Here is a 26974-nt window from a genome sequence, read left to right as displayed (position 1 = left end):
TTCATCAAGTCCTAAAACTGATCCTAAAAGATGAAATTCATCAAGTCCTAAAACTGATCCTAAAAGATGAGATTCATCAAGTCCTAAAACTGATCCTAAAAGATGAAATTCATCAAGTCCTAAAACTGATCCTAAAAGATGAGATTCATCAAGTCCTAAAACTGATCCTAAAAGATGATATTCATCAAGTCCTAAAACTGATCCTAAAAGATGATATTCATCAAGTCCTAAAACTGATCCTAAAAGATGAATTTCATCATGTCCTAAAACTGATCCTAAAAGATGAATTTCATAAAGTGCTAAAATTGATCCTAAAAGATGTAATATATTAAATCCTAAAATTAATCCTAAGAGATGAGATTCATCAAGTCCTAAAACTGATCCTAAAAGATGAATTTCATCAAGTCCTAAAATTGATCCTAAAAGATGAGATTCATCATGTCCTGAAACTGATCCTAAAAGATGAGATTCATCAAGTCCTAAAACTGATCCTAAAAGATGATATTCATCATGTCCTAAAACTGATCCTAAAAGATGAATTTCATCAAGACCTAAAATTGATCCTAAAAGATAAGATTCATCATGTCCTGAAACTGATCCTAAAAGATGAATTTCATCAAGACCCAAAATTGAACCTAAAAGATGAGATTCATCATGTGCTGAAACTGATCCTAAAAGATGAGATTCATCATGTCCTAAAACTTATCCTAAAAGATGAATTTCATCAAGTCCTAAAATTGATCCTAAAATATGAGAATCATCATGTCCTAAAACTGATCCTAAAAGATGAAATTCATGAAGTCCTAAAACTGATCCTAAATGATGAGATTCATCAAGTCCGAGAACTGATCCTAAAAGATGAATTTCATCAAGTTCTAAAATTGATCCTAAAAGATGAGATTCATCATGTCCTAAAACTGATCCTAAAAGATGAAATTCATCAAGTCCTAAAATTGATCCTAAAAGATGAGATCCATCAGGTCCTACAACTGATCCTAATAGATGTGATCCATCAAATCCAAAAATTGAACCTAATAGATGTGATCAATAAAGTTCTAAAACTGATCCTAAAAGATGAATTTCATCAAGTCCTAAAATTGATTCTAAAAGATGACATTCATCATGTCCTAAAACTGATCCTAAAAGATGAGATTCATCAAGTCCTAAAATTGATCCTAAAAGATGAGATCCGTCAGGTCCTACAACTGATCCTAAATGATGAGATTCATCAAGTCCTAAAATTGATCCTAAAAGATGAAATTCATCAAGTACTAAAACTGATCCTAAAAGATGAGATTCATCAAGTCCTAAAAATGATCCTAAGAGATAAAATTCATCAAATCCCAAAATTGAACCTAATAGATGTGATCAATCAAGTGCTAAAATTGATCCTAAAAGATGATATTCATCAAGTCCTAAAACTGATCCTAAAAGATGAGATTCATCAAGTCCTAAAACTGATCCTAAAAGATGAGATTCATCATGTCCTAAAACTGATCCTAAAAGATGAGATTCATCATGTCCTAAAACTGATCCTAAAATATGAATTTCATCAAGTCCTAAAATTGATCCTAAAAGATGAGATTCATCATGTCCTGAAACTGATCCTAAAAGATGAAATTCATCAAGTCCTAAAACTGATCCTAAAAGATGAATTTCATCAAGTCCTAAAATTGATCCTAAAAGATGACATTCATCATGTCCTAAAACTGATCCTAAAAGATGAATTTCATCAAGTCCTAAAATTGATCCTAAAAGTTGAATTTCATCAAGTCCTAAAATTGATCCTAAAAGATGAATTTCATCAAGTCCTAAAATTGACCCTAAAAGATGACATTCATCATGTCCTAAAACTGATCCTAAAAGATGAATTTCATCAAGTCCTAAAATTGATCCTAAAAGATGAGATTCATCATGTCCTGAAACTGATCCTAAAAGATGAAATTCATCAAGTCCTAAAACTGATCCTAAAAGATGAGATTCATCAAGTCCTAAAACTGATCCTAAAAGATGATATTCATCAAGTCCTAAAACTGATCCTAAAAGATGAGATTCATCATGTCCTGAAACTGATCCTAAAAGATGATATTCATCAAGTCCTAAAACTGATCCTAAAAGATGAGATTCATCAAGTCCTAAAACTGATCCTAAAAGATGAGATTCATCATGTCCTAAAACTGATCCTAAAAGATGAATTTCATCAAGTCCTAAAGTTGATCCTAAAAGATGAGATTCATCATGTCCTGAAACTGATCCTAAAAGATGAAATTCATCAAGTCCTAAAACTGATCCTAAAAGATGAATTTCATCAAGTCCTAAAATTGATCCTAAAAGATGACATTCATCATGTCCTAAAACTGATCCTAAAATATGAATTTCATCAAGTCCTAAAATTGATCCTAAAAGATGAGATTCATCATGTCCTGAAACTGATCCTAAAAGATGAAATTCATCAAGTCCTAAAACTGATCCTAAAAGATGAATTTCATCAAGTCCTAAAATTGATCCTAAAAGATGACATTCATCATGTCCTAAAACTGATCCTAAAAGATGAGATTCATCATGTCATAAAACTGATCCTAAAAGATGAATTTCATCAAGTCCTAAAATTGATCCTAAAAGATGAGATTCATCATGTCCTGAAACAGATCCTAAAAGATAAAATTCATCAAGTCCTAAAACTGATCCTAAATGATGAATTTCATCAAATCCTAAAATTGATCCTAAAAGATGAGATTCATCATGTCCTAAAACTGATCCTAAAAGATGAATTTCATCAAGTCCTAAAATTGATCCTAAAAGATGAATTTCATCAAGTCCTAAAATTGATCCTAAAAGATGACATTCATCATGTCCTAAAACTGATCCTAAAAGATGAATTTCATCAAGTCCTAAAATTGATCCTAAAAGATGAGATTCATCATGTCCTGAAACTGATCCTAAAAGATGAAATTCATCAAGTCCTAAAACTGATCCTAAAAGATGAGATTCATCAAGTCCTAAAACTGATCCTAAAAGATGATATTCATCAAGTCCTAAAACTGATCCTAAAAGATGAGATTCATCATGTCCTGAAACTGATCCTAAAAGATGATATTCATCAAGTCCTAAAACTGATCCTAAAAGATGAGATTCATCAAGTCCTAAAACTGATCCTAAAAGATGAGATTCATCATGTCCTAAAACTGATCCTAAAAGATGAGATTCATCAAGTCCTAAAACTGATCCTAAAAGATGAGATTCATCATGTCCTAAAACTGATCCTAAAATATGAATTTCATCAAGTCCTAAAATTGATCCTAAAAGATGAGATTCATCATGTCCTGAAACTGATCCTAAAAGATGATATTCATCAAGTCCTAAAACTGATCCTAAAAGATGAGATTCATCAAGTCCTAAAACTGATCCTAAAAGATGAGATTCATCATGTCCTAAAACTGATCCTAAAATATGAATTTCATCAAGTCCTAAAATTGATCCTAAAAGATGAGATTCATCATGTCCTGAAACTGATCCTAAAAGATGAAATTCATCAAGTCCTAAAACTGATCCTAAAAGATGAATTTCATCAAGTTCTAAAATTGATCCTAAAAGATGACATTCATCATGTCCTAAAACTGATCCTAAAAGATGAATTTCATCAAGTCCTAAAATTGATCCTAAAAGTTGAATTTCATCAAGTCCTAAAATTGATCCTAAAAGATGAATTTCATCAAGTCCTAAAATTGACCCTAAAAGATGACATTCATCATGTCCTAAAACTGATCCTAAAAGATGAATTTCATCAAGTCCTAAAATTGATCCTAAAAGATGAGATTCATCATGTCCTGAAACTGATCCTAAAAGATGAAATTCATCAAGTCCTAAAACTGATCCTAAAAGATGAGATTCATCAAGTCCTAAAACTGATCCTAAAAGATGATATTCATCAAGTCCTAAAACTGATCCTAAAAGATGAGATTCATCATGTCCTGAAACTGATCCTAAAAGATGAGATTCATCATGTCCTGAAACTGATCCTAAAAGATGAGATTCATCAAGTCCTAAAACTGATCCTAAAAGATGAGATTCATCATGTCCTAAAACTGATCCTAAAAGATGAATTTCATCAAGTCCTAAAGTTGATCCTAAAAGATGAGATTCATCATGTCCTAAAACTGATCCTAAAAGATGAATTTCATCAAGTCCTAAAGTTGATCCTAAAAGATGAGATTCATCATGTCCTGAAACTGATCCTAAAAGATGAAATTCATCAAGTCCTAAAACTGATCCTAAAAGATGAATTTCATCAAGTCCTAAAATTGATCCTAAAAGATGACATTCATCATGTCCTAAAACTGATCCTAAAAGATGAGATTCATCAAGTCCTAAACTGATCCTAAAAGATGATATTCATCATGTCCTAAAATTGTTCCTAATAAATGTGATTCTTCAAGACCTAATATTGATTCTCAAAGATGTAATATATCAAATCCTAAAATTAATCCAAAGAGATGAGATTCATCAAGTCCTAAAACTGATCCTAAAAGATGAAATTCATCAAGTCCTAAAACTGATCCTAAAAGATGAGATTCATCAAGTCCTAAAACTGATCCTAAAAGATGAAATTCATCAAGTCCTAAAACTGATCCTAAAAGATGAGATTCATCAAGTCCTAAAACTGATCCTAAAAGATGATATTCATCAAGTCCTAAAACTGATCCTAAAAGATGATATTCATCAAGTCCTAAAACTGATCCTAAAAGATGAATTTCATCATGTCCTAAAACTGATCCTAAAAGATGAATTTCATAAAGTGCTAAAATTGATCCTAAAAGATGTAATATATTAAATCCTAAAATTAATCCTAAGAGATGAGATTCATCAAGTCCTAAAACTGATCCTAAAAGATGAATTTCATCAAGTCCTAAAATTGATCCTAAAAGATGAGATTCATCATGTCCTGAAACTGATCCTAAAAGATGAGATTCATCAAGTCCTAAAACTGATCCTAAAAGATGATATTCATCATGTCCTAAAACTGATCCTAAAAGATGAATTTCATCAAGACCTAAAATTGATCCTAAAAGATAAGATTCATCATGTCCTGAAACTGATCCTAAAAGATGAATTTCATCAAGACCCAAAATTGAACCTAAAAGATGAGATTCATCATGTGCTGAAACTGATCCTAAAAGATGAGATTCATCATGTCCTAAAACTTATCCTAAAAGATGAATTTCATCAAGTCCTAAAATTGATCCTAAAATATGAGAATCATCATGTCCTAAAACTGATCCTAAAAGATGAAATTCATGAAGTCCTAAAACTGATCCTAAATGATGAGATTCATCAAGTCCGAGAACTGATCCTAAAAGATGAATTTCATCAAGTTCTAAAATTGATCCTAAAAGATGAGATTCATCATGTCCTAAAACTGATCCTAAAAGATGAAATTCATCAAGTCCTAAAATTGATCCTAAAAGATGAGATCCATCAGGTCCTACAACTGATCCTAATAGATGTGATCCATCAAATCCAAAAATTGAACCTAATAGATGTGATCAATAAAGTTCTAAAACTGATCCTAAAAGATGAATTTCATCAAGTCCTAAAATTGATTCTAAAAGATGACATTCATCATGTCCTAAAACTGATCCTAAAAGATGAGATTCATCAAGTCCTAAAATTGATCCTAAAAGATGAGATCCGTCAGGTCCTACAACTGATCCTAAATGATGAGATTCATCAAGTCCTAAAATTGATCCTAAAAGATGAAATTCATCAAGTACTAAAACTGATCCTAAAAGATGAGATTCATCAAGTCCTAAAAATGATCCTAAGAGATAAAATTCATCAAATCCCAAAATTGAACCTAATAGATGTGATCAATCAAGTGCTAAAATTGATCCTAAAAGATGATATTCATCAAGTCCTAAAACTGATCCTAAAAGATGAGATTCATCAAGTCCTAAAACTGATCCTAAAAGATGAGATTCATCATGTCCTAAAACTGATCCTAAAAGATGAGATTCATCATGTCCTAAAACTGATCCTAAAATATGAATTTCATCAAGTCCTAAAATTGATCCTAAAAGATGAGATTCATCATGTCCTGAAACTGATCCTAAAAGATGAAATTCATCAAGTCCTAAAACTGATCCTAAAAGATGAATTTCATCAAGTCCTAAAATTGATCCTAAAAGATGACATTCATCATGTCCTAAAACTGATCCTAAAAGATGAATTTCATCAAGTCCTAAAATTGATCCTAAAAGTTGAATTTCATCAAGTCCTAAAATTGATCCTAAAAGATGAATTTCATCAAGTCCTAAAATTGACCCTAAAAGATGACATTCATCATGTCCTAAAACTGATCCTAAAAGATGAATTTCATCAAGTCCTAAAATTGATCCTAAAAGATGAGATTCATCATGTCCTGAAACTGATCCTAAAAGATGAAATTCATCAAGTCCTAAAACTGATCCTAAAAGATGAGATTCATCAAGTCCTAAAACTGATCCTAAAAGATGATATTCATCAAGTCCTAAAACTGATCCTAAAAGATGAGATTCATCATGTCCTGAAACTGATCCTAAAAGATGATATTCATCAAGTCCTAAAACTGATCCTAAAAGATGAGATTCATCAAGTCCTAAAACTGATCCTAAAAGATGAGATTCATCATGTCCTAAAACTGATCCTAAAAGATGAATTTCATCAAGTCCTAAAGTTGATCCTAAAAGATGAGATTCATCATGTCCTGAAACTGATCCTAAAAGATGAAATTCATCAAGTCCTAAAACTGATCCTAAAAGATGAATTTCATCAAGTCCTAAAATTGATCCTAAAAGATGACATTCATCATGTCCTAAAACTGATCCTAAAAGATGAGATTCATCAAGTCCTAAACTGATCCTAAAAGATGATATTCATCATGTCCTAAAATTGTTCCTAATAAATGTGATTCTTCAAGACCTAATATTGATTCTCAAAGATGTAATATATCAAATCCTAAAATTAATCCAAAGAGATGAGATTCATCAAGTCCTAAAACTGATCCTAAAAGATGAAATTCATCAAGTCCTAAAACTGATCCTAAAAGATGAGATTCATCAAGTCCTAAAACTGATCCTAAAAGATGAAATTCATCAAGTCCTAAAACTGATCCTAAAAGATGAGATTCATCAAGTCCTAAAACTGATCCTAAAAGATGATATTCATCAAGTCCTAAAACTGATCCTAAAAGATGATATTCATCAAGTCCTAAAACTGATCCTAAAAGATGAATTTCATCATGTCCTAAAACTGATCCTAAAAGATGAATTTCATAAAGTGCTAAAATTGATCCTAAAAGATGTAATATATTAAATCCTAAAATTAATCCTAAGAGATGAGATTCATCAAGTCCTAAAACTGATCCTAAAAGATGAATTTCATCAAGTCCTAAAATTGATCCTAAAAGATGAGATTCATCATGTCCTGAAACTGATCCTAAAAGATGAGATTCATCAAGTCCTAAAACTGATCCTAAAAGATGATATTCATCATGTCCTAAAACTGATCCTAAAAGATGAATTTCATCAAGACCTAAAATTGATCCTAAAAGATAAGATTCATCATGTCCTGAAACTGATCCTAAAAGATGAATTTCATCAAGACCCAAAATTGAACCTAAAAGATGAGATTCATCATGTGCTGAAACTGATCCTAAAAGATGAGATTCATCATGTCCTAAAACTTATCCTAAAAGATGAATTTCATCAAGTCCTAAAATTGATCCTAAAATATGAGAATCATCATGTCCTAAAACTGATCCTAAAAGATGAAATTCATGAAGTCCTAAAACTGATCCTAAATGATGAGATTCATCAAGTCCGAGAACTGATCCTAAAAGATGAATTTCATCAAGTTCTAAAATTGATCCTAAAAGATGAGATTCATCATGTCCTAAAACTGATCCTAAAAGATGAAATTCATCAAGTCCTAAAATTGATCCTAAAAGATGAGATCCATCAGGTCCTACAACTGATCCTAATAGATGTGATCCATCAAATCCAAAAATTGAACCTAATAGATGTGATCAATAAAGTGCTAAAACTGATCCTAAAAGATGAATTTCATCAAGTCCTAAAATTGATTCTAAAAGATGACATTCATCATGTCCTAAAACTGATCCTAAAAGATGAGATTCATCAAGTCCTAAAATTGATCCTAAAAGATGAGATCCGTCAGGTCCTACAACTGATCCTAAATGATGAGATTCATCAAGTCCTAAAATTGATCCTAAAAGATGAAATTCATCAAGTACTAAAACTGATCCTAAAAGATGAGATTCATCAAGTCCTAAAAATGATCCTAAGAGATAAAATTCATCAAATCCCAAAATTGAACCTAATAGATGTGATCAATCAAGTGCTAAAACTGATCCTAAATGATGAGATTCATCAAGTCCTAAAATTTATCCTAATAAATGTCATTCTTCAAGACCTAATATTGATTCTCAAAGATGTAATATATCAAATCCTAAAATTAATCCTAAGAGATGAGATTCATGAAGTCCTAAAACTGATCCTAAAACATGATATTCATCAAGTCCTAAAACTGATCCTAAAAGATGAGATTCATCATGTCCTGAAACTGATCCTAAAAGATGATATTCATCAAGTCCTAAAACTGATCCTAAAAGATGAGATTCATCAAGTCCTAAAACTGATCCTAAAAGATGAGATTCATCATGTCCTAAAACTGATCCTAAAAGATGAATTTCATCAAGTCCTAAAATTGATCCTAAAAGATGAGATTCATCATGTCCTGAAACTGATCCTAAAAGATGAAATTCATCAAGTCCTAAAACTGATCCTAAAAGATGAATTTCATCAAGTCCTAAAATTGATCCTAAAAGATGACATTCATCATGTCCTAAAACTGATCCTAAAAGATGAATTTCATCAAGTCCTAAAATTGATCCTAAAAGATGAATTTCATCAAGACCCAAAATTGATCCTAAAAGATGACATGCATCATGTCCTAAAACTGATCCTAAAAGATGAATTTCATCATGTCCTAAAACTGATCCTAAAAGATGAATTTCATAAAGTCCTAAAATTGATCCTCAAAGATGTAATATATCAAATCCTAAAATTAATCCTAAGAGATGAGAGTCATCAACTCCTAAAACTGATCCTAAATGATGAGATTCATCATGTCCTGAAACTGATCCTAAAAGATGATATTCATCAATTCCTAAAACTGATCCTACAAGATGAGATCCAGCAAGTCCTACAATTGATCCTAATAGATGTGATCCATCAAGTCCTAAAATTGATCCTAATAGATGCAATGTATCAAATCCTAAAATTGATCCCAAAAGATGAGATTCATCAAGTCCTAAAACTGATCCTAAAAGATGATATTCATCATGTCCTAAAACTGATCCTAAAAGATGAATTTCATCAAGACCTAAAATTGATCCTAAAAGATGAGATTCATCATGTCCTGAAACTGATCCTAAAAGATGAATTTCATCAAGACCCAAAATTGAACCTAAAAGATGAGATTCATCATGTGCTGAAACTGATCCTAAAAGATGAGATTCATCATGTCCTAAAATTTATCCTAAAAGATGAGATTCATCATGTCCTAAAACTGATCCTAAAAGATGAATTTCATCAAGACCTAAAATTGAACCTAAAAGATGAGATTCATCATGTCCTAAAACTGATCCTAAAAGATGAATTTCATCAAGACCCAAAATTGAACCTAAAAGATGAGATTCATCATGTGCTGAAACTGATCTTAATAGATGTAATCCATCAAGTCCTACAATTGATCCTAATAGATGTGATGCATCATGTCCTAAAACTGATCCTAAAAGATGAATTTCATCAAGTCCTAAAATTGATCCTAAAATATGTGATCTATCAAGTCCTAAAATTGAACCTAATAGTTGTGATCCATCAAGTCCTAAAAGTGATCCTAAGAGATAAAATTCATCAAATCCCAAAATTGATCCCAAAAGATGAGATTCATCAAGTCTTAAAACTGAACCTACAAGATGAGATCCAGCAAGTCCTACAATTGATCCTAATAGATGTGATCCATCAAGTCCTAAAATAGATCCTAATAGATGCAATGTATCAAGTCCTAAAATTGATCCTAAAAGATGAAATTCATCAAGTACTAAAATTGATCCTCATAGATGTAATCTATCAAATACTAAAATCGACCTAACTTTAAAAGTATTTTAAAATAAGTTAAGTTTGAATTAAGTTAAATTTAGAGTTTTATAGAACATCATTTGAAGAAGTTTATAATAATTTTAATAAAAGAAATATGTAAATAGAACAAAGTTTATTTTTTCGAATTTTTAAAACATTTTTAAATTTTTATTAAAAAAATTGTTTTAAAACAGATATTTTTTTATAGTTTGGGAATTAAAAAAAATTGATTTATTTTTTACTTGGAAAATTGTTCCAATTATTTGCAAAAATTTTAAGAATGGATCTAATATAATGTATTTTTTAAGTAGGATCAGTTGGGGTAAACGAGGACGAAATCGCTATTTTTCACAAATTACGTAAGTTTCTTCCTTTAAAAGCTAATATTTGTGGGTTTATATTTTTTTAAGTAGTTACTTACGTTCCCTGGATTAATTTTATGCAGCAGAAAAAAATTTAGATAAGCTTTAAACGCATGAAACTGACTGTCCCTATTTACCCCAAAATTTAGAAAATTTCATAAAATTTGGGGTAAATGGGGACAGCATAGTTTCTATCAAAGTTTTAAAAAAAAAGTTTCCTTAAGTATATTACTGTATTAAGGGATGAAAAAATTTGAAAAAATCAAAAAATAAAATTTTTTATAAACAAAATGTTTATTGTCACGAAAATTTTTTGCAAACTATTCTTACTTCCAAAACGAAATTTACTTGTGTTAAAATTTTATTTCTTGTACAATTTCAATCAATACTAAATTTTTTCAAATTTGTAAGTTTGGATTTTTTTAACATTTTATTGTTATCGGAATGTTATTTTGGGTTAGGCGCGTTTTCATGAATCCTGTTGATCAAAAAACGAAATGATCTTCTTTTGTTTATTGTAATGTCAGCTGCTGTTTAGTATATCATCACACGCAAAGTTTTTTAGCGAAAAAAGTAAGTAAAATCTTAAAATTCTTTTTAAAAATCGAAAAAAATTGTTATTGCTATTATTATTATAAAAATGTTTAACAAACGTGTTTCTCTTTTATAGTGACTGATCAACAGGACTCAAAAAAACGCTTACCCAAAATAACATTTCGACAACAACAAAATATGGTGCAATGGCTCGAAAAATTTCCAATTTTGTTAGAAAAAAATTTTTATTCTGATTTTGAGGAAGAGCAATTTCATCTCCAATGGGCTCAATTGACTCAATTATTAAATAACTTGAATCCATTGGGTGCGCGAGAGGAAAGCAAATGGCAAAAGGTAAAATGTTATTTAATATATAAATTTAATATTAATATTAATATTAATTTAATATTTATTAATATAAAATAAAATAAATTTTTTTAATTTTACAAATTTCATTCTTACAAATTACAAATTTCATTTTTTTTTATTTCATTTTTTTAAATTTTTTTTTTTTTTTTTTCAATTTTTTTATTTCATTTTTTTTTCATTTTCATTTTTTTCACTTCATTTTATTTCATTTCTTACAAATTAGGCTTTACATTCATGGGTTGCAAAAATCAAAGAGAAAAACGCGAAACAAACTTCGCTGAATGATTTAGAAGACAGATTGTCTATACTTTCAGTGATGTCAGAGTCGAAAAAAGAAAAAAAAGATGTCGGGAATAATTTACCAAGTGTAAGTTAACAATTAAGATAGTAGTTAAATTTAAAATTCCTTTTTTAAACAAATATTAAGTATATTTATTTATTAAATTATAATTAATTTACTTCAATGCTGCTAATGCTTTCTAAATTTTTATAAATTTCAATTTTAATTAAGATTTTTGTTAAATTATTTATCTTCTCGGAATTTAAGAAAATCATCCTAATTCTTAAAATTGTTTATTTTTCTTTCTTTTTCCTTCAGTTTCTCATAAAAGATGAATGGAAACCATTGCAGTTTCCTAATAATCCACCTATTTCTGTACCATCAGAAAATGAGACTGATGATGAATTTGAAATGTATATGCCACAATTAAAACGAGCAAAGGTTATTTAATTAAATATTAATTCAAAATTTAAATTATTCTGACAGATTTTTAATATGATTTTTTTATTATCAAATTTTTGATATTTTATTTAAATTTATTCTATCATAAAATTAAATTTAAAAAACAAATTTTAATCGCCTTTCTAAATTAATTACTTTTTTACAGAGCACTTTCAGTGATTCAACATCAACTGCTAAAAGAACCAAAAAAATTGGAGGAAATGTTCTAATTCAAAAATTATTGGCATCAACGTCATCGTCATCGTCATCGTCATCGTCATCGTCATCGTCATCATTGGCATCAAAGTCAGCATCATCCTCAGTATGCATATACATATTTGTATAATATAACATAAAATATATTTTTTAATATTATTTTTTATCATATTTCATATGTAAATGTTCAATTCTTTTTTTAATATTGCTTTTCATTTCTCGAATCGACCCTAGCTTAACCGACTTTTTGAACAATTATACTATAACAATTATTGTATGAAATATTCCTATTTTTATAGAATAAAAATCGAGATCACGAAATTGACGAATTGAGGACGATGCAACACGAGACTTTGCAGGTGTTAAAAGAAATTTCGACAACTTTAAATAAACAACTTTCAATCGCAATTAAAACCCTTGAAGTTTTAAACCAAACAATCAGTGAAACTTCTTAAATATTCCAATCTCATTTTTAATTTTTTTTTATTCTCTTATTTTATTTTTCTTCTCAATTCAGTAAATTTAAATTTCTGTATGTTAATAAAACTTATTGACAAATAAAAAAAAGTTTATAATTATATAACCTTTTTATTAATATTACTTTTCATCTTTTCTTAGTTTTTTAGTTTTCATTTTTACTCTTAATGTCGATCAAAATTTTAGGTATTTTTCATAATAAAATTTTCCATGCTTAAATATTTTTAGCCAAGATTTATTTTCCTTTCTCTATTCTTTCTTTACATTATTAATTTGTTAAGTTCTTTGAAATTTTAAAAACAATATTTGACGATGAATTTATCAAATGTTTTTAAATCTATTTTTTCAAATATTGAGATTAAACTGATTTAACATATTAACCTTCCTGTGCATGAGTTTTCACTCAAGAAGTCACTTCCAAAAGCATACATTTTTGACAACGTCGAAATTCCACATAGAGTTTTATTCTAGGGGTTTTCGGAGCCGTTAATCACAAATCCTACGTCAAAATTCCAAAAATATAAAATTCAAAAAGGGCAGATCCAATATGGCGGAAGAGTTTGTACAAAATTAATTCGGTTTGCTTAAATCTTGTTACTCAGGGGTTTTGGATTCGCTAATTAGAAATTCGATGTCAGAATTAAAAAATTCAAAATATCGCCCCAAAAAATAGAAAATGTACTTGGTGTTTTCCAAGTAGTAACAATAAATATATATATAAATGACTTTAGAATCATAATAGCCTATTCAGATTCAAGTAGTTAACTTTAAAACTTTTTGAGAACAATTAAAATTTTTTGAAGGGAAAAAACTACTTCAGAAAAAACAAATTTTTTCTAAATTTTTTATGTCGCACATTTATTATTTTTTATCACACCTATTGGAAAAAGTTCGTGTTTCACTTTGCAACAATAACAAATTTTCAAGAAAATAAAAAATGGTGTTCCTTAGAAAATCAGGTTTTTTGAATTTTCAAAAAATGCTGTCATTTCGTTAATTTTTAAATTTGTAAAGAAATAACATCAATAACAGTGTTAAAATCAAAAACCAGAATTTACAGATTTTGATTCGTTAAAATACTAGATACATTTGAAAAAACTTTAACCTTATGTTCAAAAACTACTTTTTTCCTTAAACTTTCAAACGGTTGTAACTGAAACAAAAATTTTTTTCTTAGTACAAAAAATACTTGACTCTTTATTTGTCCTGAATAGTAATAAACAATGTTGAACATAAATTAGATTTTTTTAAACTTTTCAACTCGCATAAATTGAAATAAAATCAGTCGAAAACAGAACAAACTAGAAATTGCAGCTTCACGTTGAATACCTAATAAGTTGACAGTTAAAACTGGTTACAATTAAATAAATTTAAAAATGTACTATTTAATTTTATTTTCGTGTAATAAAACTATAAGTGTAGTGGGAGAAAATCAAATAAAAAAATTCAAAAGTGAAAACAAAGTTGACGTTAAATGGGAAAGAAAGGTTTACGATGGGAAAGTGATTGCCCAACATGGTAAAATATATTTATGTATTTTTCTCTTGCTCAAAAAATTTATTATACACAATTATTTACATACGAATTTATATTTAAATTTTCGTTTTTTGTTCACGGTAGTGTTTTTGTAGCCTTTGCTCTAGAAATTTGAAAGTCGAAAAAGTTTTAAAAAATAACAAAATGGCGTTCATTTTCCGATAATCAAAAAAATTAATTTTTCCAAAAATCACTTTATTTTATTTATAATGATTTTGTGGGTTCTAGATAAAAAAGAATTTTAAATAGGTTTAATTTCCGCTAAAACTTCTCGAAAGACGATAGAATTTTTTTATGAAAATAACGGCACTCATTAATTTTTCTAATGTAGCGCAATATGACATTCATATAAATTCTTTTTTGTTTTAATAGTGTTTTCTATACTATTTTTTTGAAAATTTCAACTTTTAAAAAAAATTTTAAATTAACAAAATATCCGTCATTTTTTGAAAAATGAAAAAATCGATTTTCTCAAATGCATCATATTTTATTTTATTTAAATATTTTTTGTGTTTGATAGATGGAAAAAAGCAAAATTTTCAATCAAGTTTGATCTTCAATAAAATATTACTAATGTTGAAAAAAACTTTATTTCTGAAAACGTTAAAAGTCGTTATTTATTTTTATTTTCTTTATTTATTTCAACTCAACAAAAGAATTTTTTTCGTAAAATTAAAAAATATTCTTCTTTTTATTTGTCTTAAAATACAATTAAAAACATGTTGGGAGTCATTGAGAATTTTTATTTTGTTCAGTTTGCATGATTTAAAATAGAATTTAATTTTAATTTATCATTAATATAGATTTGAAAACTAAAATTGTTTCTTTATATTAGAATCTGAAGATTGGTTGAACGGGTTATCAGTTAGTTCAGAAGGAGTCGTTTTAGGAGAAGAAAATTGTGGAACCAGACAAACTAGTAAATCTTAATCTTTTTACACATGAGTGTTTAACACGCCATTGACACATTGTTGATTAGTATTCAGAATGCACAACCGAATATAATTTTATCATCCTATCAAATAAATCTACAACTCTTACCCATATCTATCATAAAACAATAAATGAAAAAGATAAATTTTTAAAAATGTGTTAAATAATTTTATAATTATAGTTTCTTATCTTCTTTTTATTAATTTTGTTTTTAATATTTATTTATTTTATTTTATGTATACATTTTTGACTTTTTTACATATACTAAATCCCCATTTTTGACTTTTTAAATTAAACCCCTTCTTCTTCACAAAAACTGTAAATATTTATTTCTGATCACTTATATTAATTATGTAGGCAGTCATAGTCAGGAAGCAGGAGTAGATTCTTTGGCGGAAAATATCAATGACTGTTCCTTGGGAAATTCACCAACACCTGATCGCGAAACCAAAGTCCAGGCTGATGACAAGGTTAACATAGGAAACGACATTTACATCACAAGACAGGAAGACGTAAATTTAAATCGATATACTGGCAGACCCAAGAAAATGACTACGACACTACTGACGTACATACTAGGACAGGACAGGTTGAAATGTATGTCACTAACAGGAAAAGGCGAGCATGAAGCAATTCCACAAATTATTTTGGAGTCCGTTGAAAGTAATTTATATTTTCAAATTTATAAATTTTTTAATGTATCTTGTCTATTAACAGAGTTATATCGCTTTGTAACTTTCTCCCTTATTTTTTGACAAGAATAATTACAATTCTCAATTTTCTTACTAGTGGAGGAACTATAATTTTCTCCAGAGGGGGTCATCCATAGGTGCGCGTACTTCATCGACCCCAGTGGGGTCACAATAATTGATATTGATCTTGGCTTATATTGACCAAAACAGTTATATATAATAAGCATAACATATTAAATGAATACCTTAATTTCTTTATTGACCCACCATTCAGTGAAGATGCAAAGTGATATATTCTAAATTTTTTTAAAAATTTATTTATATTAATATAATAAATTTTTATTGCAGAATTTGTATTTCAAAGATGTTCTAGGAAATTGTCAACATTCGAATTTAAAAGATGCATTACTAAATTTTGCCATAATTTGAGACAAAAGTAAAATAATTTTAGTTTCTTGTCTGACCTCTTTTTATTAAGTTTAATGATACCCGTGTGGAAAAAGCCACGATCTTGCCCTCAAGAGTTCGGGGCCCCCGGCGGGGGCCCATGAGGGCTGATCCATATGGCGAATCCATGAGGGGCACCGTAGGGGCCCCGCATGGATCGCCCTCATGATCGATTAGCAAAATTTTCTAAGTCCAAAAATCAAATATTTTTTTATCACCAAAAAATTAATGTTTATAATGATTCACAACAATGAAAAACGCGTTTTTAATTAAAATATATTTTCACTTTTTTTGAAAATAACACTCACACTTATGGCGAATCCATGAGGGGCACCGTAGGGGCCCCGCATGGATCGCCCTCATGATCGATTAGCAAAATTTTCTAAGTCCAAAAATCAAATATTTTTTTATCACCAAAAAATTAATGTTTATAATGATTCAGAACCACGAAAAACGCGTTTTTAATAAAAATATATTTACACTTTTTTGAAAATAACACTCACACTTATGGCAAAATAGATGAGGGCCACCGTAGGGGCCCGCATGGATCGCCCTCATGATCGATTAGCAAAATTTTCTAAGTCCAAAAATCAAATATTTTTTTATCAACAAAAAATGAATGTTTCCAATGATTTAAAACAACGAAAAACGCGTTTTTAATAAAAATATATTTACACTTTTTTGAAAATTCGCCTGAGATGATTCATGATAATAATCATAAAGCATATAATTAATTATATTTTATAAATTGCATTTGATTGGAAAATATAATTTAATATCTTAACTTTAACTAAATGATGTTAAGCACTTTTCTTTGTTAGGTATTTTTGAAGTTTAAATAGCATCAAGAAGTTAGCATTCGTTTTGAAGTAGCGTACGTAGCGTAGTTGGTAAAGCGTTAGACTCATAGTCCGTAGGTCGTAGGTTCGATTCCCCCCATGCGTTAGATTTATTTATTTCTCAGGTTTGCGTTTAATCATTAATTCTATGTATGAATTAATTGAAAAATGAAAATATCCGTTAATAGTATGCATAAATTAAATATTTTTTAATTTTTTAATTAATTAATTTATTATTACTTTTAATTATATCCGACAGTTAATTAATTAGAACGTTAATTAATAAATTGAATTTGAGTAAGAATTTAATTTAAAATTGAATAATTATTAAATAAATATGTTATTTATTCATAACTTAAGCTTATTTATTATTAATTAACTTTTATTATTAATATTATTGATTAAAAAACATTATGGCAAACTTGAGGGCAAGATGAGGGCAAACGTGAGGGCCCATAAGGGCGCCCGTAGGGGCACCCTCATGGATCGCCCATGCGGGCGCCCTCATCGATGAGCATGTCGTTTCCATGAGGGGCCCCTATGGATCATCCATATGCGGCCCTCATGGCATGAGGGCGATCCATAAGGGCCCCCGCTGGGGGCCCACATCACTTTTCCACACGGGTAATTAAATAAAATAATTAAAAGTAAAATTGTTTTTTATACAACACGGAATTTTGCGTGAATCTCTTCTAAAATATTAAGAAAAAATCTCAAGTTGACTATTATAACCAATTCGACCAATTTTCAAATTTGGCATAAACATGTATTTTTCCACCCTGATTCTAAAGAATAATTTGGAAAATATCATAGGAATTATCTGTCGAGAAATTTAAAAAAATATACGATTTAAAGAACAAAATTGTTTCTTTATCTCTCTTCAAACTCAGACTTTATGGTAAAAAATTATAAAACTTGGTTCTTATAGTGTATTTTCATCTGAAGATAAAAAAATTATAACGAACCTTAAAAAAATTAGTTTATATAAAATTTTTAAAAAATAAAATTTTCAAAGAGGTGTCTCTTTTTTCAACTGTACGATATAGAGGTGCACCTGGGATCATGTTGAGAGATAAAAATACATCAGAAATCACTGTGATATAAAAAATAAACATTTTTGGGTATTTACCCCACTTTTTTAAATTCTGTACTTTTTAAACTTACGCATATTTTTAGCAAACTCTGATGACACTAGAAATACTATCGTTATTAAAAAATTAATCTTCATTTTCAAAACGTTTCCATTACCAAGTCAATAATTTTTACGGTAATAAATAACGACACAACCGTAGGCAATATATTTAAATTTTCATTAAATTAAAACAAAAATATTTTTATGTATCAATAAAAATTTGTGAAAACGCGATTTTTTTATATGGTCATTGTTGTGTAACAAATTATGAATTAATTTCTTTTTCTATTTTTGTAACTTCTGATATGATTCTCAACGTTGTGTACTCTTGGCACGCTCTACTCTTGTCTGACTTTTTACATTTTTTAAAAATTAAAATTATAAACGCGATTGAACTTAGATTTTTAATACATTTGTACAATTTAAATTTTTAACAACGTGTTATTATAATATTTTAAATCTAATTTATACCATTAGTCAAAAAATTTTCTATAATAAAATTGTCAACAAATAAAATATAAGAAATAATTTAATACATTAATTTTTAATACTGTAAACGAACACTAAACAAAGCATGTTCACGTACAGGCATTTTTATTGAGTTGTAAATTTGTCTATTAAACTTGATAATAAATAACAGTCGATAATCATGTACTGTATTCAGACTAGTGTGGAAATTTATTGACAAGTCAACTGTATTGTAATTTATTTATTAAATATCGAGAATTGTCGAGTCATTTAAATATTTACTGTTTTTTTAAATTATACTCATTTTTCTCAAAAATGCCAGTATACACCGAAAGAGAGTATAATGACATGATTCGATGCTTTGAAGCAGCTGGGGGACGATCTTCAAATGCTGCTGCAAATTTGTATCGACAAAGATTTCCCAACAGACGGCATCCAGATCATCGAGTTTTTACGAGATTAATGATTAGAGATAATCAAGGTGGACACGTCGTGCCTCCAAACGACAGAGCAGGTGCACCAAGACGTGTTCGGAACCCAAGAGTCGAGGAACGAATTATACGACACATTAGAAATAATCCCCGAATAGGTTTGAGACAAGTCGCCAGTAACCTCAATTTGAGTTACACTACTGTCCAAGCGACCGTGAAAGAAGCAGGGTAAATTAAACATTTTTATATAAAAAAAAATTTTAATTTAAAAATATTTCCCAAATAAATAAAAAAAAATCAAACATTAAAATTTGTTAGTTTAAAAAAAATTCATTTTTCTTTTTATCGTTCGTTACAATTTTTAAAAAATTTATTTTGTAATCAAAGGACAATTTTTTTCTGTTTTTATAGAAAATTACAAAATTAAATTTTAATTTACTTTGTGTGCTATTATTGTTTTTGCTACGATTGATTTTTGTGAGTTATTTCTTATTAAATAATAACGACCCTAATTAAAAATTATTAAAAATTCTTTTTCGAAAAGTGCAAACTTTAAAAATAGATCTATCTAAACATTTGTCAGGTGTTAACCATCAGAGATAAAATTTGGTGGCAGTTGCAAGTCACACTTGCAATGCTTTGATTTTTATTCCATTTTTTTATATTATCAACCTTGTGGAAGTGTGGTACAAAATGCTATTATGTAGCTGTAGATCCCAGCAACGTATGCGGGGGAGGGTAGGGGTTAATAGGGTCTTGATACCTTGCATCATGACCATTTTTCCTAGTGAAAATTATGGATCTGCCGCTGTTAGATATCATATAAAACTATTGCAAGGTTGTTGCAAGCTAAAGTACTATATGTGTCCGGGTCTGAGAAAACGGTGTTATCGACCAAAAAATCAATTTTTTTATGATGGTTTCTTATAGTTAATGGTCCTAAAAACACAATGCAACTAGTCTCAATTATTAAAAAAAAATTTTTGCATTTGTTTAAACAAATTAAAAAAAAAATTTTCTAAAAATTTTTTAAATTAAAATATAAGTAATTCTGAGATAAAAATCACTCTTTGTATTTTTGTTTAAAATAAAAAAAATATAAATTTTTAATTAATTATTATTTATTAGATGTACATATAATTCTTTTCAAAAAACATAAATATTCAATTTCTAATGTTTCGATTTACAGATTGCATAATTACAGTTTTCAACGCGTCCAAGGCTTGCAGGGTGGCCGCTTGGATCGCAGAAGACGAAGACGATTTTGTAGGTGGCTGTTAAGAAAACAGAGACGGGACGAAAATTTTGTACACAATATTTTGTTTACGGACGAATGTCGTTTTGCTAGAGAAGCAACTTGGAATTTTCGCAACGAACATTACTGGAACGATAGAAATCTATTTCTCGTAATGCCTCGAAATTTTCAAGGCAGATTTTCCGTTAACTTGTGGGCAGGAATTGTTAATGGCCGTTTAATTGGTCCATTTCAAATAGATGGTTCTTTGAATGGGCCAAACTATAATCATTTTCTTCACAATCATCTTCCACGTCTCCTCCGAGCGCAGGGTGTAAATCCACGTCGGATATGGTTAATGCAAGACGGTCACCCAGCCCATCGCACCCAAGACAATCTGATGGAATTGCGCAATTTGTTTGGTAACAGAGTTATTTCAATGGGCGCAAGAAGAGAGTGGCCAGCGAGATCGCCGGATCTCAACCCACTTGACTTCTTTTTGTGGGGCCATCTAAAATCGCGCATTTATCAATACCCTCTGGAAAATATTGAACAACTCCGTCAGAGAATCACGGAAGCATTAAATACCGTTACACCTGAAATGCTTCAACGATGTGAGGCAAATCTCCTCGTTCGTTCAAGATTGTGTATCGATCGCCGTGGTGGATACTTTGAACCTAGGTTGCCACAATGAGGTGAACAATTTACTTGGGTGTCCAGCGAAACTGAAAAAAAATTCACTGACTTGTCCCCGACTTTTTTTCATATTCCTTCTGCCCTCTTTTTAAAAAATATTACATATTAAAAGAGAGGTGTTAGAATATTAAAGTATTTTGAAGATAATAAAAAACATTTTATGTATTAATATTATAAATTTAATTTTAAAAAAGTTTCTTGATTTATGCCCAAATTCACTGATTTTTCTTGATTTTTCATTGGCTGAAAAAGATTCATGACTTTTCCCTGACCGCTGGACACCATGTAAAAGGCTATTTAACAACTCTGCCACATGTTCACAAGAAATCGCTTTTATAAGATTCGTCGGTAATGACATGTTGAAGAACATTGAAGATTCGAGGTTTTTAGTTTTGGTTGACTTTAGAAATTGTTTTTTTATTTTATATGATTTAATATAGTTAATGGTAAACTTTATTTCAAATTTGCGTTTTTCAAAAGTTATTATTCTCATCCATTTTTTTGCATTTTTTTTAAAAAAGCCAAGTTCGATTTCAGGCACTCTTTTTTTTATTCTCTTTTAATTATTGTAATTAATTAATTATGTTAATTTTGACTAATATAATTAGCATAGTTTATTTCTGCTTTCTTAGAAACCACCATATATTAAAGATTGTTATGATACAGTTTTTGAATTAAAAAAAAAATAAAAATTTTTTGTCGTTATAATAATGATTTTTTTATAATTGATGTGTCTTACTGCTCTGTTTTCAAAATAAAATTTTTTTATGCTTCAGAATAAAAAATTTGACTAAAAGGGAAAAATTCGACTTAAAAAACTCTGCGTCCATTTATTCATTTAATTTTTTTTTTAAATCTCACTTTAAGTTCATCTTTAATTTCTGAAATCAATTTAGAATAAATTAATAATTTAATTCTGATGTAATAAGACAGTTATCAATATAATTAATATTAAAAAATATTTAAAATTTTATTTTCTTATTGCTATTCTTGTAATTTATTATTGCTGGTTGCAGTATGTCCACTTTTAGTTGCGTTTATCGTTTTTATTCTCATTCGCAGTAAAAAAATCGACGTCATTCTTTTTGTTTCAAAATGATAAACATCTTTTTTTACCATTTCGACAATGAAACATAAGAGGAATTAACTAAAGAAGTTGAAATTTTAATTTTTCGAAAACTTTCAGTTTTATTTTTAAAAAGGTCAACTCATTAATTGCAGTCAGTAAGAGCCCATCAGAAAGTCAGTAGATTTAAATTTGAATTTTCTGTCTCTCTTACTCTTGTACGTTTTCTGCGTGGTGGGAGGAAAATTTTGCGCGCGAAATTCAAAATCCTATTTTATTATTATATATTTCCAATGTTTATCGTTAATCTGCTAGAAGAGAAATCACCATTTTATTAATTATTCTGTATAATTATATTGATAGTTTGGATATTACTATTATTTTGTTTATTAAATAAAATTAGAAATTTTAATAAAGAGACTAAATGGATCAAGTTGTAATTTGTATATAAGAAATGATTTTCATTTGTTTTTAAACTAATAGTGAAAAAGTTAAAGTTGACAGTTATTGCAGTTTCAAGCAAAATGAATAACTGGGCTTGCATCAGATATTTAAAATCCTGCAATGAATCACATGATGATAAATCAACATATATTGTCCCTCTATCAAACGTAGATATACAAGGCTATGAATTTGATTCAAAAAAATCTTACATGGTTCAATGCTTCGGGGATCCAACAACTATGTGTAAAGCAATAATTGTATTCATTGCAAAAAATAGTAAGTTTTTATAATATTCATTAAGGTTGCCAAAATGTATTCATGTATTTGTTTTAAAAATTTAATTATTAATTATTATTTAAAAAATTTTTTAATTAAGATCTTGTTTATAGTTAAATTATTTTAACAATAATTCAAAATGAATTTCTCCTCATTTAATATTAAATTCCTAAGATAAAAACTTTTATTATTGTCAATAAATTTTTTTTAAAATAAAGTTTTATAAAAATTTATGTTGTTAAGAAAATGTTGTCGAATATGAATTTAACCTCAGATATTGGAAATTTAAAAATTCAAAATGGTGAATGCAATTTATTTTTGAAATTCTTTTTTTCTAATAGTGGAAATTCGACATTAAATTCGTATTTAGCATGTTTTGAAATCCCTGAAACGTCAATCTGTCAAGTTTTACCTCCACCATATTGGATTCCTTTTTTTGAATTATTATTAAAATTTGCAAATTTTAGATCAGATTCGTATTCAACGATCCGACATTTTCAATTTTGAAAATTTGACAACATTTGTAATTAGTGAACTAAAAAAATTTCCGATTAACGATTTTTCAAGCGAATTTGATGAATTTTTTAAAAATTGTCGACAATATTGTATTAACCATTTTGAACTAGTCAGAATTGCGCCAATAGTAAATTTTTGATTGGAAAATAATTCTTAAAAATTTGAAATTTTTTTCATTGTTACACATTCAAAATTTAATAATGTTTAACATAGGTATAATATAATATTAATATTTAAATGAAATATTCACATAGTTTAAGGAAAAAAAATTAATTTATAGCTTCAAGAGCAAATGCCATCAATCGAAAAAATAAGAAAAGATTAGTGTTTCCATCACTGGATCTGATTGACAAAAAATCTTCTTCAGAAGGCGAGGAGGAAAGTGATGATGATTATGTTAGTATTAAATTTTCTTAATTCTTTAATTTAACGCTTTTTCTATTGTTCCTTTCAATTCATAAAATATTACAATTTTATTTTCGTGTTTAAAATTAATAAATCAATAAATATTTACAGTTTGCACAAAGAGAAGAGAAGAGGCAAGAAAAAATTAAAAAACTAAAAGAAAGGTCTAATCAAGGTGAGCCCAGTGTCAAAAAGACGAAAAAAAATTATGACGACGAAGAATACAAGGATGAGGATGATCTTTCAAGTTCAGATGATGAATATACTACAGCTGATGAAAGTGAAGACCAAAAAATCGATATTAATGAAAATGATGATTATGACGATTGTCATGAAGACATTCGTGAGAATGGAAAATTTGTAGACGATAAAGACGATGCTTTTCATTACGAATTCGTTAACAACAGTATAAAAAAGAAATTACTTCGAAAATGAAAATTTTTCTTTTTAGTTTAAAATATTTTGCATTTTAAAATATAATTAATGTCTTATATTTAAATTATTTAAAAATTTTGTTCAACTTAGTAAACGAAAAAGACAATATTTTTTATTGTGAATTCGTTGACAAGTGTATAAATATAAAATAAATCAAAAATAAAAAAATTTAATTTTTAAGTTTAAAATATTTTTTAAATGACTTTAAACTTAATGTTGACTATAAAGATTTATTTGCAATTTTTTCTAACTTGGTGACATTATGCAATTATTTTGTAGATAAATTAACCTACCATTTTATAAGAATGAAAATGAAAAAAGAAATTTTACTAAAATTCAAAAATCAAAATATATTTAAATAAAATAATTAATCTATACATAAGACATACAAAGATGCACATCTTGAGTTGCGTAACCTTGTCCTCATTATTCAATTCTCAGTTTCTGTAATTATTAGCGGTTCTCCCTCGTTTTGGTCAATTTTCATTTTATGAATTGAATCTGAAAGTCCTAAGATTTTTAGCGGAATGCTAGACATATTATCACTATTGGATTACATATATACTTTAACTTAATCAAGATGAGCTTTAATAATTTTTTTATTCGAAAAATTTTTTTTCTTTATTTCTCTTGTATAATATCTACACGTAAAAATACATAAGTATGAAATTTTTTAGGTTTCTATGTAAAAAATTATAAGCGCTAAGGAACACACGTGTTTTAGGATAACTTGTCCAAAATTTTTAGTTTTTCGAATTCACAAAAAAAAATTTTAGTTTATCTCAAAAATCGCAATTAAAATCAATTCCAATCATTTTTGATATATTTTTATTGTCTACACACAGAAATATGTAAATTTTCATCTTTATAGACCAAGAATTGTGTAAACTAGCAGGGGAACACATATTTTCAAGAATTCAAGAAAACATTCAAGTTTTTCGCAGAAAACGCTAAGATCCCAATTAAAAATTTACTAATGGCGCAGTAGTGGCACCCAGTATTGGCGCCAGATTTGGCGTACTTTTGGGATGATAACATTTTACCAGTTTTAGCTGCCAGAGTTGGCACCAGTACTGGTAACCACTACTGGTTCAGTACTGACTGAGTACTGTCAGTTTTGTAATTTATTGTATACGAAAAGAAAGCTTTAACTGTAACAGAGATAAGTTTAACTGCAATAGTAAAACTTATCTCTGCCCCAAGTAATATTTTTTTTGTATACTTAGGAAAAAGTGTCAGAAATTTTTAGTAACCCAACACAAATTAAATATTAATTAAATTAGTCAACTAACTAATTAATATTTTATTATATAAAATCGAAAAAACTAAGAATTTTTATTCTTTATTATAATATGTATTGTAAATTATTATTTTAAAAAATCAAAAAATAAATATAAAAAAAAAATTATCATTTACAATTTTTTTTGGGTTTATTGCATATCTGAAAACAATAAGAAAATCTTGCAAAATATTTTGGAATTGGTCTCAGGAAACTTTTTGTTTAAATAATTTTACCTACAAAAAAGCAAAATAAAATACATTTTAATTTAAAAAATAAAATCAAGGTGAAAAAATTTTATAAACAAAATATTTAAACAAAAAGATTCATCAGGTTCACTCTAGAACTTTTGGTAAACTAGCATTAAACAAAAAGAAAATCTATTTTAGTCAGTACTGGCTCAATATTGGCACAGTACTGGTTTTCCAGTACTGGGAGGGTGGTACTGCAACAGTACTGATACAATTTATCAACCGCTTTGTTGATTAGTATAAATTGCAACCTCCAAACATCATAAATTTTGCAAATATAAACACATCCGATCTTCATCCTAAAACACGTCCTAATCTTCATCCTAAAACCGATCCTGAAGCATGTCATAAAATTGGTCTTTAAATTCGTCCCAATCTTGGTCCTACAATTAATACTTGAATTAATCTGGAAATTAATTTAATACTTACTTAAAAAATGTTTTTGATATTATATTGACTCAAAGAATTAAAATATGTAATATTCATAAAAGATATTACTTTCTATATTTTTTTACAAATGTAAAAAAAATAATTATAAAATAAGTCATACAATTAAAAATTAAGTTAATTAAAAGAAGTTTGCATAAAAGTAACTTTTTTTATAAAGTATTTGAAATTCAAAAAACAAATTAACCTTCAAAATCTATCATTATTATATAAATTTTTTCAACTTACCGTTAAGATAATTCTGAAAAAGATTTCTTTAATTTTTATAGAATCCAAGTAGTTATTTATTTTTAGACATTGAACTTTTCACTTCATTCAATTAAAAATCAATTTTTATAAACATAAACATTGCCCTTTTGTAATCCGAAATTTTGACAAACACGTGGATTTTTGTTTACATTCAGTTGAAATAACCAATCTCGTCATGACATTTAAAGCGGAAGACGCTCTTTTTTTTCCTTTTTCCCCTCCATTCACTGTCATTGTTAGAGAAATTTGTCACTCAACCAACATGGCGTTTAAAAAATCACAAACCATTGTTGTTTTCAGAAATTACAATTTCAATGTTT

The 26974-nt window shown here is 28.2% G+C and overlaps 2 protein-coding genes across 2 annotated transcripts; both read left to right on the top strand.

Annotated features, from left to right (window-relative positions):
* Positions 1–10444: 10444 nt before the first annotated feature.
* Positions 10445–13526, top strand: LOC127285426 (uncharacterized protein DDB_G0284459-like). Its single transcript, XM_051311428.1, has 6 exons — positions 10445–11134; positions 11232–11449; positions 11688–11831; positions 12063–12185; positions 12352–12507; positions 12701–13526. Coding segments are annotated over exons 1-6 (798 nt in total). The 5' UTR covers positions 10445–11133; the 3' UTR covers positions 12857–13526.
* An 8594-nt stretch (positions 13527–22120) lies between these two features.
* LOC127285428 (origin recognition complex subunit 5-like) lies at positions 22121–24517 on the top strand. The gene is made up of 3 exons (XM_051311431.1): positions 22121–23072; positions 23869–23984; positions 24105–24517. Exons 1-3 carry the CDS (start codon positions 22877–22879, stop codon positions 24426–24428), a joined length of 636 nt encoding a protein of 211 aa, XP_051167388.1. The 5' UTR covers positions 22121–22876; the 3' UTR covers positions 24429–24517.
* The last annotated feature ends 2457 nt before the right edge of the window (positions 24518–26974 follow it).

The sequence above is a fragment of the Leptopilina boulardi genome, unplaced genomic scaffold (assembly GCF_019393585.1).
Source record: "Leptopilina boulardi isolate dan_hultmark-lab unplaced genomic scaffold, ZJU_Lbou_2.1 LbouV2_332, whole genome shotgun sequence".
Classification (NCBI taxonomy): domain Eukaryota; kingdom Metazoa; phylum Arthropoda; class Insecta; order Hymenoptera; family Figitidae; genus Leptopilina; species Leptopilina boulardi.
Note: the sequence above shows the minus strand (reverse complement) of the source record. Positions and strands in the feature narration are given on the sequence as shown.